We start from the raw sequence: 14,325 nt of genomic DNA, 5'->3' as shown, positions 1-14,325 counted from the left end.
GCTTTGATTGCAACTCTGGGAGATTCGTTTGGAGGAGCAAAGAGAGGATGTCTATGTCTAGCGTTGGACCACAGACGGGTTGTATTCAGCGCGCTCGGCCTATGACGCCCTTCACCAAGGCGTTGTTCGCTTCCAAGGAGCCGACCGGATTTGGAAGACATTGGCTCTGCTGAGAGTTAAGTTCTTCATCTGGTTCACGTCGCAATGGCGTATTTGGATGGTGGATAGGCGCTTGAAGCACGGGTTGGATGCTCACTCCACTTGCTGGCTATGCGATCAGGTGCTTGAGACAACGGATCATCTCTTGGTCGACTACTCCTACTCTAAGTCCATCTAGTGGGAGTCCCTCTCGTGAGCTCGCCGTACTTGTGTTTTCCTCTTGAAAACCTCCCTGCAAGATTGGTGGACACACGTCGTTTCACTGCAGCTGGCGGCTATGCGGAGAGGCACCAACACACTCATCATGCTCGTAGCTTGGCGTCTATGGAAGGAACGCAACACCAGGCTCTTCGATCGTCACTCCTCAACATTGCCGCAGTTTCTTGAGTGGATCAAGGCGGATTCGGAGTTATGGATCACGTGGGTGCACGTCACTTAGGTCGTTTATTTTGTGAGTAGTCTCTTAAGTTTCACGGCACTTCGATGCCGTGTAGCGGGGGTGTCCAATCCCTAGCGTTGCGTTTGTACTCAAAACTTCATGTTTTTTTCCTATCTCTTAATATAATAATACGCAGTCCTCTTGCATATTCGTGAAAAAAGATATCACTCTCCAGAGATTACTAGCGTATCTACTACAACACCAGAAGTTACAAGTTGTGCTGCACTAATCAACGTAATACCACAACATGACTACTGACTAGCCAGTTGATGTGGATTAAGAACACTGGAATCCTACTACATGAACCCAAAGGCAAACGTGGCACAAAAAATCCTGCAGCATGTGTATGCTAGTCACCATCGGACAGCATTTTCACTTTTTCAGCGAGCTGAATCTGCATGCACATATATCCTGTCGCTGCACCAGCATGGTTTCAAAATCACAAATATCCAGTTGTATGTTATATGACTGTATTTTTTTTACAGAGAGCTCGAGCCCCCACCGGCTCGACTCCTTCTGTGAAGTCTTACCAACGTGCTCCATGTACGTCCGCATCTAACAGTGTTTTTGCTGTAGATTATTGTTAATTTGGATGACACCTTAAGCGCACAGTCATCCATCCCCTGTGACGTGTCGATGCCGCATTGGTCGATACCGAGGATCAAATGGACAAAGCTGTCCATGCTTGCATCCTTCCCAGCAACCTGTCCCTGTGGGCGGCAGATTCTGAGCTGCTTGGGTTTGTGCAGTGCAGGAATACTTCCCCACTTTGCTCATGTATTGAGAACCTGTAGCAGCAATGCAAAGTAAGAGCAGAGGAACCTGACAGATTCATTGGCTGCTGTTGGTGAGCTTCCTAGTGAGTTCTTGTAGATGATGGTGAGCATCTGATGCTTCAGAAGATACCAGCCTCAGCAAAGTCTGATAATCTGGCTGCATGACATCGATTCAGTTTCCTGCCTGATTCAGAGTTTCAGCTTCTTTTTGGGGGGTAAAATAAGAAAATATGTACAGAATAGGCAGACTTTAGATGCATGGATGGTCTTTAAGTTGCAGCACATGTTGCAGAAGGGCTGCTTATCAGGCAGTGAACAAGAAAGCAAGATCCATCCATCATCTTGACCCCTTTTGGTACCTGAAGATGGCACCATGTAACTGGAGCTCACCAGCAGAAATGGCTGCTGATATGTATGTAGCTCTTTCTTGTGATCGATCACTTTCAAGCCGATGAACCTGGTTGCAGGAACAATGGATGAAAGAGACCACAAGATTGTTCACTGCCTAACCCGATGCAGCCCTTGTGCTCAACTGCTCTGCACTGACTTTCCCCTAACATGAGTCAAAGAGAGCTGTATCCATGCCATTGTAACGTCTCTTTCTGTGTGCTCCTTTCAACTGCTGCTAGTGACACAGCACTTGCAAGCAGGAATAAACAATGCTAAAACCAGAACAAAATCTTTATTCAGAAGTTCTAGGATCATCTGCCAGAAAAAAAGATGCTGCAATTAAGAAATTGCACTTCAGGCTTGTGCATGAAGAGAACAAGATTGATGCAAATCTACTGTCAGAAACAGGAAGGGGAATAATAAAGAACGCTGGGCTCAGTGCAGGTCCCATTCAGAAAACAAAGTGTGGGTGATGGCTGCTTTAATCCAACATAATGATCTGGGAGAGATCATTTAGCCTTTCTTATCCATGTGAAGGCTCAATATAAGTCATTATAGTTTCCTTGCCCAAAATTTCTAATTGCTTTATGCAGTGTCCAACTTAGAATTTACCACGAATATATGAGATACAAGAATACCTTGACTTTTTTTTTATCAGTGAGAAATCTCTAAAGGTGACGCAGCCATTATTGCCGAAACTATATTTCTGCAGTCGGGCCCATTAGTGGATGTCAACTGGTATAAATTTTTTTGCATATAGCATGATGCAAAGAATGTGGCAATTCATTTTTTTTTGTTAGAATGAAAGCATAAGAAGCTCCTTACGGTGGTGCATCTACAATGAAATCTTTCCAGCAATAGTGTAGCCGGGTTTGGTGTCATTGTACACAGAGTTTGCAGTATGCCCATTATCATAGCTGGCAGAGCATGACCACATTATCACAGCATTCAATTGGATAAGAAACAGAACGCTAGAGACATACATTGTTCAACTTTTAAAGAAACCACATAGTGCAAATAAGGCAATTCGACAGTTGTACGCCAGTATACCCACTTAGAAAGAAAAGGATAAGAACAACCAATACATTCTAGATTATAGAAAATAATAATTTTTATAGGCATTACACAAAGCTTTGAGCAGAAATTATTAGAAGTTCCGTATCAATAAGATGACAGCTTTAATCCAGAAATGTTGCAGCAATACATATACAATGATAGCTGTTTCACACCATAATATGACCAGCTTTGCTTCTACATCACATCATCAAAAACCCGATGTTGCTCCTGATACAAATAGATGGCTAATTGCTAAAGGATAAGAACCTCCATAAAAATTATGTACAGGTGATCACAATATCATGTCTCATACAACAAATGGGGACCCTAGAGTTTTGAGTTAGCTATCTGGTCTTACTGATAGGGCTAGGTCAGATTCAGAATGCTCTCTCAAAAAAGAGCTCTGTCTGTGTCTCCCAATTGTAAGGTATGGTTGACAAGACAGGATACATTATATTTATTACGCATTGATGTACAAGAAAAATACTGATATAATTTCACAAAACTTTCCTAAGCTACAAATTGCCTTTCTATTTTACAATAATTGGTTAGTCATTGAGATGGCAAATACCGCTGCAGGCATTCTATTATATTCTGAAAGTTCACTGGCTTAGATATGTAGGAATCCATGCCTGCAGCAAGGCACTCATTGGCACTCTCTGCAAATGAATTCGCTGTCATCTGCAAAGCATCAGGAGATTTTAAGGGGTTATACAATGCCCTACAACAACAAGGATTTAATGCACAGTCAATAATCTCTATTATCTACACTTTTCACATACATAAGGAAATTCCATACATTATACTAAGAACCTAAAAAAAGTCCCCAATTCCTTAGCAAACATGCTTAGGGCTTGTTTGGAATGTCAGATCACTAAAAGGAAACCAGGAGTATCACAGGAAACGGTTCAATTCCTGCGGAAACCATGGAAAATTCTTGAGTTACAAATGGGGCCTTTGAATGTCAGAGGGGATAGAAAAAATTGTAATTCTAATTTTGATCAGGACTGTTATTATTAAATTGTGTTCTTCCCATGTCTGGGTCAATTCTCAAAAAATAAAAAAATTTAAGGCACATCCTCAATGAGCGTATTCTATTATCACTAGAAGTATGAGCATTTGAAATTCTATTTTGCAATGATCAAGAAAATAGCAAATATATGAAGTAACATGCAAGCAAAAGCTGCGACAGAGATCTTAGTTGACATGAATTTGGAATTGCTTATAGATAAACTTACTGCAATTATAGGAACCCTCTGCCCATGCTTTTTTGCATGTGCGCAACCAGATGAAATAACCGAGTCAGCTATCATCTGATTGTCTTCAGGCTTTACAGAAGCATCCCAACAGCCGGTATTCTCATAAGAACGGATATGTCTAGTGGCTTGTAGGCCATCCATTTCTGGCATGTGAACATCCTGTCAAGCAGACACCATTGGCACTTCAATTAGAAGAGAAGAAGCAAAATGTTATAATATATAATAAAAGTTTTCACCTGGATTCGTAAAGCTATCCTGGCATACCAATATTGATATCACACCGCAAGGAGATATTTTTATCAAGGTAGTCCAGTACTACCAAAAATGCCCCTTTTATTGGTTCAGATGCGAACAATAAGAACTAATCATTGTCAACAGCATGGGTAATCCAGAAACTTTGTACAAATCCAAAGAAAGTGCCTTGATGGTTGACATGATCCTTGCCTATAATTTAGATCGTTGATACCAACTTGTATCCAATTACTTTAAAGCTTAAGAAGCTTTTTTTTTAAAAAAAATTCATGAGTTCTGCTTGTGTAAAAGCATGCAGCTGTTGGCTGGAATGTGATGCAAGCTTAGCATCCTCAGGGTATTACTTTGAATCTCATAAGAGGTTGAGGTGAGGCAATGGAGAATTAAGTGACATTATAAGGATGAACTGATGAAGTAAACAGAATAATCAGAAGTAATAATAAGCCTATAGCATTTATAGTTTGATGTTTAAAAATAGTTCTTATCGTACCATCAGAATGAGATTATATTGATGATTCTGCAATGCACGGATTGCTTCCATTCCGTTATTTACGATGTCTATTTCATGACCCAACTGCTCCAGCATTGATTTTGCCACTATTATGTTGACCCTGTTATCTTCAACTAGGAGGATCTTCGCCTTACTGCCACTTGGAGAACACTTGGATTTCTTGTGGAGCGACTGCTTTTCAAGAACTTTGCATGGCCTCGTTTCCTCCTGAAAGCTAGCACCTGAAACTGATACTGAGTCTCCACGGGAACTGGAAACCCGTTCAGCTTGACTATTCAGTTCAACGACCATTGCATTATCATGTTGTTCTTCAGCTGTGCTTCTAACACTAACACTAGGACCATTTGATTGCCGAATAGCAGGGGTACAGTCTGCAAAATTCTGTTCTGTTGATGTAAAACCATTCGAGAATAATTTATGATCATTTAATATGTTAGGTGGATCACAACACATAAGCTTGCCACCAAATAGCTTCGTGTTGTTCATCGAAACACCAGAAGACAGAAGAGAAGTTCGCATGTGTGGCTTGAAAAGGAAAGAACCTTCTATATCACTGGTAGTGACATTATAACTAGAACTGTGTACTTCTTCTGAATCATCATTGTGCTCCTCTTTTACAGGAATTTTGCAAGGTAGCACAAATGTAAATGTTGATCCTTCATTCTCTTTGCTGACTACAGTTAGAGTGCCACCCATCAACTCCACCTAAATCATTGTAGAAAGAATAAATAGACAGTTAGACACTTTTAAAAGTTACAAGCAGCATTACAGCTATTACTGTTGTATTCCAGATATTGGTGCTCAATGCATGCATAACTATTCTCGTACAGAAAAACACATGCATAACTATTCTTTTTTTTTTTCCTTCAAGAAACTGGCAGGAGCTCTGCTTATGCATTCAAAGAAAAGAAAGAGTTGGAGTACCACGGTGAAACCTAACACACTAGGGAAGGACAAAAGGACAGAAAATAAACATGTTTACAGCAAAGAAAAGATAATAAAACACCACAACAATGCTAGATCAAATCATGCATAGCTATTCTCGTACAGAAACAAAACAAACATCTCCATATCTTAGTGTGCCATTTAGGTGCATCGATGCATGGAACCGAAAATTCATACCAACTGCTTGCAGATTGCAAGGCCAAGCCCTGTCCCACCATATTTTCTTGCATGATCAGCACTGGCTTGCATATACCTCTCGAACAACAACGGTAAAGACTTCTCTGCAGGTGATCGTAGGTTGAAATAATCAGAAAAAAGTTAAACATATTCCACAAATTATAAAAAAGTTTCTCCATCAAGTGAGATATCTAGATGATCATGCATAACATAATCAATAGTTACAGGAAAAACCTGGTATTCCTATTCCAGTGTCATATACATCACAGCGAAGCCAAACAACTTCCTCTCCCTCATGATGCTCCCCGAAGTTTTTACTGGACGGAATGCCACTCTGAAAAGCATCTTCACATTTGGAGCATCGCGGAATATTATCACAGATTCCTGGAGAGACAGCAGAATTTTCTGGGGCGGTAGTAATTGGGCTTCCAGAATGGACTCTCTTATAAAGTTGCTCATGTTCTATTTTGCACCCTGGTAGCTGTTTATGTACAACCTGAAGATTTATTCCAACCTTCCCTTCATGTGTAAACTTCACCGCATTGCTGAAATGGTTCAAATAACAAAATTGTCACACTATAGTGCACATTTTCCATTATATCCAGGTAAATGAGTTATTTGTTTACCAACCACTTTAAGTAGACTAATATGCCTTAGGAACATACGAATCCTTACCTGATCAAGTTCGTCAGAATTTGCCGGATCCTTAGCACATCACCAATGACCTACATCAATACATTAAAAAAAACGATGAAATAAATGTATCATTTTGCAACCAGCTGAATCCTTAAATTGCCAAAGATCTCTCCTGCTCATAAAATATTTAAAATGTTATAAAACAGGTGCATCATTTTCTTTCTTAAGCCAATTGAATTTCAGTCTATAGGCACATGAATACAAAGAATATTATAAACAAAAAAGTGTGGAACAAAAGATAGGAAATTCTATTTACCTCCACGGGAACATCATCACCTATGCACCCTTCAAGAGTTAATTCCTTCTTCAGAGATGCTGCCGCAGTTTGGAGTACATGTTTAACTACTTCCTTTGGTCTAAATGTTGTAGCTTCTAGTTTCATAGCTCCTGAAATGATGAGGGCAGAAACAAGATTTCAATTGTCTAAGGCACATGAAAGAAACATAACTAATCAGAGCAACAAACAGTAATCCAAGACCAAACTAGTTTGAAACAAGTCTCAAACCATCTAACTCTTAAAAACCTCACTTTTGACTTATTTGCCGCAGACAACGCGGGATGGGAAATATGTTCAATCCATACATTATAGCCCTATAGCATGTGTTCAGTCCAGAAACTTTTATAAACCACATAAACACAAGAAAATGTAAATAGCTCATTTCACTTAAGTATCATATGAGTTGAAATACCTGACTCCACTTTGGAAAGATCAAGGATATCATTAATCAGTTGCAATACAAGATCTCCAGAGGATAACATAACTTCTACCAATTGATATTGTTCTTTATCAAGTTTGGTAGTTGCAAGAATTTCGGCCATGCTGAGAACCCCTGAAAGAGGAGATCTGATCTCATGGGACATAGTGGCTAGCATTTGTTTTGCTCGCATTGTTTGCTCTGCAACGTGAGATAGTGTAAGTGTTCAGTATACCATTTTAGCTTAAAATGATATTAGGAATGAGATGCAAACCTGTTATGTGAAGAGATCTGCTAAGCTCTGTTTCCTTAGCTTTTTGGACAGCTTCTCTCACCCGTATATCTGCCATTTTCTCCCTTCTTTTGACCTAAAGTGCAAATAGGTAGATTGATTGAGGTTCAGAAGCATGCAAAACAAATGCAGAAAAGCATGCAGTGTATGAAACACAATTTGATTAGAGAAGTTCTTTTTAATCTATAGGGTGTCTTGAACACTGAATGTGGAAAATACACCTCTTGCGGAAAATACCATTGGAGAAGTATGAGCTATGATTGCAAGGTGTTAATAAGCAATATCAAAACGAAACCATAACTCTAACCATGGAATAGTGAGGAGAGGACAGAGACCTTCAACTTGGCCTCCTTCTACCAGCCAGAGCATGACCTTGCGGCACTCAAAGATCCTATTACCATAGAAGAGGTCTGGAACACGATCAAAGAGCTTCCGCTAGACAAGGCGCCCAGTCCGAACGGGTTCACGGGCCGTTTCTACCGTGTTTGCTGGCCCATCATCAAGGCCGACCTTGTGGCTATAGTGTGCGTTGTACAGCAAGGTGACTCTAGGAAGCTTTTCCTCCTCAACTCGGCTCTTCTGACCCTACTTTCGAAGAAACCAAACGCCACCGAGGTTAAATACTACAAGCCTATAAGCTTAATCCACAGTTTTGCAAAGCTAGTGTCTAAGATCATGGAGATGAGGCTCGCTCCAAGGCTAGCAACTATAGTCGCTCCCAATGAGAGCGCCTTCATCCGTGGCCGGAACATTCAAGACAATTTCTTGTTGGTCCAGAACACTGCACGTTTTCTCCACCGCTAGAAGGAAACAAGCCTGCTTCTCAAGCTCAACATTTCGAAAGCATTTGACTCCGTATCGTGGAGTTTTCTGTTGGAAATTCTCACACATCTAGGCTTTGGTCCCCTACGGCGAAGTATGTTGTGCAGCCTTTTGGCTACTGCCTCCTCGCAGGTGATTCTCAACGATGAGCCGAGGGACGTGATCTACCACCAGCTAGATCTGAGACAAGGTGATTCCCTCTCCCCACGGCTCTTTATTCTTGTGATGGATGTGTTCAACGCAGTGCTCAGTAAAGCTGAATGGACTCCTTGAGTCGCTCTCCAAACGAGCAATCTACCACAAAGTATCCTTGTATGCGGATGATGTGGTCCTCTTCGTCAAATCTTGGCAAAATGATCTACAAGCGATCAAAAGCATCTTCACACACTTTGGAAAATCTCTGGCCTCAAGACAAATATGCACAAATGTTTGGTGACTCCGATCCAATGCAGCCAAGAAGTTGTTGATCTGATGAGTGATGTGATGCCGTGTGCCATCTCTAGTTTTCCATGCACATACGCCGGACTCCCCCTATCAATTCGGAAACTTCCAAAATCAGCGTTACAACCTTGGATTGACAAAGTCGCAGATCGACTCCCTTCTTGGAAAGCTACGCTGATCCATCCCGCCGACTGAACAACCCTTGTCCAGGCCGTCCTCACCGCGATCCCCATATACCTCCTCATGTCCTTTGACATTCCGCGATGGGTGATCAAAGCAATTGACAAAAGGAGACGGGCATTTTTGTGGAAAGGTCGGAAGGACATCAATGGTGGGCACCGCCTTCTTGCTTGGAGCAGGGCCTGCATGCCAAAGGAGCTCGATGGCCTGGGGATATATAATCTCGAGGTGCTTGGTTGGGTGTTACACATAAGCGGTCTTTGGCTCCAGAAAACTGAGCCTCATCGACCATGGACCATCTTCGGTGCCTCAGTGCCTACAATGTCCGTTGCCATGTTCTCCTCCATGAAAACGTCTGTTGTAGGCAATGGTGACAACACGCTGTTCTGGGCAGACAAGTGGTTAGCGGGCAAGCCTCTTTCTGAGATTGCCCCGGACCTCCTAACCATGGTGCCGAAGAACATCATCAGCAGGCGCACGGTCAGGCAAGCCTTGACTGCCATGCGCTGGATTAGAGATATCTGAGGCGTTCTCTCGTTCGCGGCCATGGTTGAGTTCCTTCGTTTATGGGACCTTCTAGCTAACTTTGAGCTACAAACCAAGGTTGACGATATACATGTTTGGCGAGCAACAGCCTCCGGGGTCTTCTCCACTGGATCAGCCTACCAGATCTTCTTTGTTGGTAGCGTCCAGTTTGAGCCTTGGAAACGGCTTTGGAGGTTGTGGGCAGCACCACGAGCCAAGTTCTTCGTATGGCTCACGTGCTACAACAAGTGCTGGACCTCTGACTGCCTAGAGTGTTGCGGCTGTCACACCCTACCTGTTGCCCCTATGTGATCAAGCCGTGGAGACTATCTCCCATCTACTTATCGGATGTGTGTTCTCCAGGCAAGTCTGGTTTGAAATCCTCCGAGACGTGGGCCTGCAGCATGTTTCCCCAATGGTTGACGCCAATGTCAAGTTCCAGGATCGGTGGTGCTCGGCCGAGCAATCGGTACATGTCCAGTGGCGAAGAGGCTTCAACTCCTTGGTTATCCTGGTAGCTTGGCTAATATGGAAACACCGCAATGGGTGTGCGTTCAATGGGGAATCTCCTAATATCCAGTCTCTCCTATGTGGCTTCTCTCAAGACGCCACGCTTTGGTGCTCTGCTGGGGCGCGTGACCTAAGCTTGTTGTTGCCCTAGGCTTGGTGCATAGGTCGGTTTGGTCACTCTAACCTAGTCTGTGGCGCCACGGTTGGCTTTGTAATCTCGGTCTGAGTGTGTGTTGGCGTCTAAGTCTCTATGTACATATGTTTCCTTTTTTTCTCTTCTTAATATATGACACGCAGTTCTCTTGCGCGTTCAAGAAAAAAAAGTTAACCATTGGTCAGTAATAAAAGCCAAGAAGATATTACATACTAAATAGTTGGGAATTAACAAGTTCCCACTTGATGATAGTGAAATTTCAGTATATTGTTCTAGGTACAATATTTTATGTCCATTGGGGACCAAAAAGGATGGTGGCGTCATTTCACTGAGGAAGAAAATTTTACTATTGTATACTAGAACCAAGGGAAACAAAGAAGCATACAGTCAGTCTCAGAATAAACCCAAACAATGATGACATCTCAGGATTCTCAAGATTCAGAAAGATTATAAGAAGCACCTGATCTGTTATGTCCATTGCAACATAATTCACACCAATTGTTTCCCCAGCTTTACTGAAAACTGGCTCAATGTAAGTCACAAATGTTTTTTCTCCAAACAGCGGTGTGTTAAATACAAACTCTCTCTTAGTAGCAACACCCTTGGCCATAACCTCTCGCTTGACATTATTCATTTCTTCGATACCCTCACCTGACAATATCTCATAGTCTGTCTTACCGATAACATCCTGAAAGAAAAGCCATGCTTCAGCCAAAATTGTAATGCACCCAAACTACTTGAGCATCAAGTTGTCATGTATTATTGTCCAATACTTGGAGTTATGACATGCTGTTCTAGTACGATCGTACATTGTTTATATTTAGGATAAAAGAGGGCACACAGTATGAAGCAGGAAAACAATAAACAATGATTAGAAGGTAAAGGTATCAACTAAAATAAAGTTACCTCATCAGCAAGTGTAGGGAAGTGATTAAATATGAAACGGTATCGTAAATCAGCATCCTGAAAAGAAAAGAGAGTTAGTCTGTCACTTATCTATACACTGTCATCTTTTTTTTTCTTCAATATGCAGAAGAGCTGTGTATCATTGCATTAAGAAAGAAGAAAAAGTTCAAACAAACAACAAAACCCACACATACTAAACTTAACTCATACCCACGCACATGAACTCTTTTTTGAACTGGTTACATGGCTCGCCACTGAACTAAGTAAAATACAATAGGAAGCTGAAATAAAATACACTGTCATCAAAGTTCATGTTCAGTGTTCCATATTGTTCGCTGAAATAAATTACAATAGGAAGTGCCTTCTCCAAACAATGTTCATGTTCAGTGCATGTCAATATATATAGCAAGCTGTTGTTTTTTTGGGCAATAATATATAGCAAGTTGTTATTATTATTGTTTTCTCATCATCTTTTTAGTTGGATCTTGTGGGTTTCATCTCTAGCCTACCCTAACTTGCTTTGGGCAAAAGCTTTGTTGTTGTTGTTGTAATATATATCAAGTTGTAACAGATTTGGACATAGATAATGCATACCTGATGAGCAATAACAATAGGAGCACTTTGAAGAACCAAGTGCAAGAAGTAATCAGCACGTTTTAACATTCCAGAGAATTCCTCCACTGGTGTGTGTGACTGTAGATTCTTTATATTTTCCTCCAATTTTTCAGCCAGTGAACGCTCCCTTTGAAGGCTTACCTCAAGTGTTTTTTCTAACTTCCTCGCCCTCTCTTTCCAATAGGAAATACTGTCGTATTCTGCATCTATTTTAAGCTCTTGTTTACAGGAAAGGTCATCATTCTTTTTGCTCGGACGCTTCCATTCATCTTTGTAAACTTCATCCAGTATTGGTACATGCCGCTTTACAGCATAATAACTCTCATCCTGATATCGTTGCTCCTCCAAGATTTGTAGCTTTTTTTGTTCAATCTCTTTCCTCTGTTGGGAAAGAAGACCAAGCTCTTCCTCCAGAAGACGAGCAGCATTGGCCCTCTTACATTCCCAGCGCTTCACAAAGTATTGCATATGAGAAACACCTTTCTCAGAACCTGCCATTTCCATAAGCTGTTGGAAATCCACAGCAACAGGCTTCTCATCAAATTTAACATCCTTGAAAGCATCCAGATCCTTTCCAAAGTTCTCCATTTTGAACTGCTTCTGGTGTTTATCTCCTATGTTCTCCGGCCACATTGATGGTGCAACCTCATCCTCGGGCTCAGCCAGGTATACATCCCCCATCTTTCTTAATAACCAGCACTACTGATACCCGATCACATTGAAATTTTACTCAAACATTGGCTGATTGTTCCACCCAAGAGATGTTGCGGCTACAGCTCATAAAAGTTAATTCTCAATTGAAATTTCAATGTTCCCAGTGCTCTGAGAATGGTATAACCAGTAGCATAACTCTTTTGCCGAGTAACTGAAGAGAGATAGAGAGTCAGAAGCGGCTTCTTTTCTGCATAAACATCCGTTTGCACTCAAGTGAGGAGTCAAACAATGTATATATGATCTAAAAATATCAAATCAGTTGAGCAACTCTCCAATGCAAATCAAATGATTGGAGAAACTAAAAGGTTGACCGGGGAGCAAAATATGATTAATAGAAACGAACATGCATACTCAAGTTTAATTGTGTGAAAGAAGATGCCCAAAGGAATTCAGCCTTGATGGAACATCTCAACAAAGAGTAGAAGCTTTGCTCTAAGCAAGTAAACACTCAACATTGTGGTACCAAAAGCAGACACGAAGGTCACCTTTTAACGGAATTCCAAGCCATAAAGATGGAATCTTTCCTTTCTTCAAGGCATGCTGGAGAGTATCTTCGGATCAAGGGGAGAAACAGTAAAAAAAAGTACAAAACCGAATCTAAGATTTTATGCTACCCCAGCTATCAACAAAATCAAACATAATGCTGAATTACTGATGGAAATGATGATTCAAGACCATAGAGACGCAAATCTCTCAAATTAACATAGCGAACTACACTGAACTCTCCAAGAGATCATACCAGAGTTGCTACGAATCAACTCAGTCCTACAGCTCACAAAGTCAAGCACTTCGCCACTAAAGAACGGCGCACGCACGAAGGAATCATGAAAGCAACAGAACACGCAAAGCTCACGTCTGAAGCCTGACCCAGTAGGATCCCACCTTGTTCTGCTCTGTTGCTCTACGCCTGCTACCCATTCGACTAAATGAATAAAGCGAGTGATCCCGGAACGATCAAGATCAAATCTCTCCACCTCAAGAACCCCCCGATCAGACCTCAAAAAAAAAAGAAAGAACCCCCCGATCAAACTAGAGACGCATCAAAAAAGGAAGACGAAGAAACAACAGCCAGAACACAACGACACGGCCAAATCGGACTACGCCCGCCACCTATCCGACGGAATGCCAGACCGGCACTCCCGATCAAGAAACCTCGCGACACGCAAGCAAAGATCACTCACCTGAACGAACAGTAAGCAGGCTCCGAGGAAACGCCTTTCCCACCGCACGGCGACTCGCCACGGCCACAGGGGACGGGACGGGACGGTGGGCGCGGAGCAGGGCTAGAGCAGCGAGAAGCAGGGCGGTCAATGCGATGCGACGCAGAGCAAAGCGTGGCTTGGAGGAGGATCCAGTGGCAGCGAGCAGGCGGGGCGCAGCGGCCATGTGACGGGAATAGTATAAAAATGAGCGGGGGCGGAGGCCGGTGCAAGGAATCGCGCCCGCGGGGGCGGGGGGCCCATGTGCGCTCGAGGAGACGGGGGCAAAAGAATTGCGCAACTGGCGACGCCCCCCCCCCCCCCCCCTCTCACCCGCGCGAGTTTTTTAGTAAGCCCTCGCCCCGTCCGCCTGGATTTTTCTTTCCTCCGGCCGATCTGGTCGCCGTCCCGGTGGTGGTGGGTGGGCGCGGTGAGAAGCGGCGAGGAGAGGGGGTTAAAAAAGCGCGGCGGGGGACGCGGGGGAGGGGGAAGTTTTTAAATGGTGGTAGCGGGGACCGGGCTGCGGGGGGCGGGGAATTAACTTTTTGCTACAGTTAAGAATGTCACACTCTCAAATGCTATTATAATCGATAGCTTCACTAATTTATCACA

At 42.5% G+C, this 14,325-nt stretch overlaps 1 protein-coding gene across 2 annotated transcripts; it reads right to left on the bottom strand.

Annotated features, from left to right (window-relative positions):
- Positions 1 to 2,892: 2,892 nt before the first annotated feature.
- Positions 2,893 to 14,160, bottom strand: LOC133927149 (probable histidine kinase 1). 2 transcript variants are annotated; one of them, XM_062373456.1, is made up of 13 exons: positions 13,696 to 14,160; positions 11,780 to 12,701; positions 11,186 to 11,242; positions 10,740 to 10,967; positions 7,630 to 7,723; positions 7,350 to 7,556; positions 6,917 to 7,047; positions 6,640 to 6,689; positions 6,199 to 6,509; positions 5,965 to 6,068; positions 4,822 to 5,547; positions 4,059 to 4,238; positions 2,893 to 3,501 (listed from the first exon to the last, which is right to left on the bottom strand). In XM_062373456.1, the coding sequence occupies exons 2-13, from the start codon at positions 12,479 to 12,481 to the stop codon at positions 3,373 to 3,375; spliced, it is 2,919 nt and encodes a 972-aa protein (XP_062229440.1). In that variant the 5' UTR covers positions 12,482 to 12,701; positions 13,696 to 14,160; the 3' UTR covers positions 2,893 to 3,372. The 2 variants fall into 2 exon arrangements, with proteins under 2 accessions (XP_062229440.1, XP_062229441.1); XM_062373457.1 differs by lacking the exon at positions 13,696 to 14,160 and adding an exon at positions 13,000 to 13,667.
- Positions 14,161 to 14,325: the final 165 nt, after the last annotated feature.

The sequence above is a fragment of the Phragmites australis genome, chromosome 8, assembly GCF_958298935.1.
Source record: "Phragmites australis chromosome 8, lpPhrAust1.1, whole genome shotgun sequence".
Taxonomy (NCBI): Eukaryota; Viridiplantae; Streptophyta; class Magnoliopsida; order Poales; family Poaceae; genus Phragmites; species Phragmites australis.
This window is presented reverse-complemented; position numbering and strand designations above follow the sequence as displayed.

Coding starts and splice junctions, on each gene's coding strand:
- LOC133927149 (XM_062373456.1), bottom strand. CDS start 12,481: ATGGGGGATGTATACCTGGCTGAGCCCGAGGATGAGGTTGCACCATCA. Junction 7,724..10,739: donor CAATGGACATAACAGATCAG/GTGCTTCTTATA, acceptor TTTGCACTTTAG/GTCAAAAGAAGGGAGAAAAT. Junction 7,048..7,349: donor TCTTTCCAAAGTGGAGTCAG/GTATTTCAACTC, acceptor TCATCATTTCAG/GAGCTATGAAACTAGAAGCT.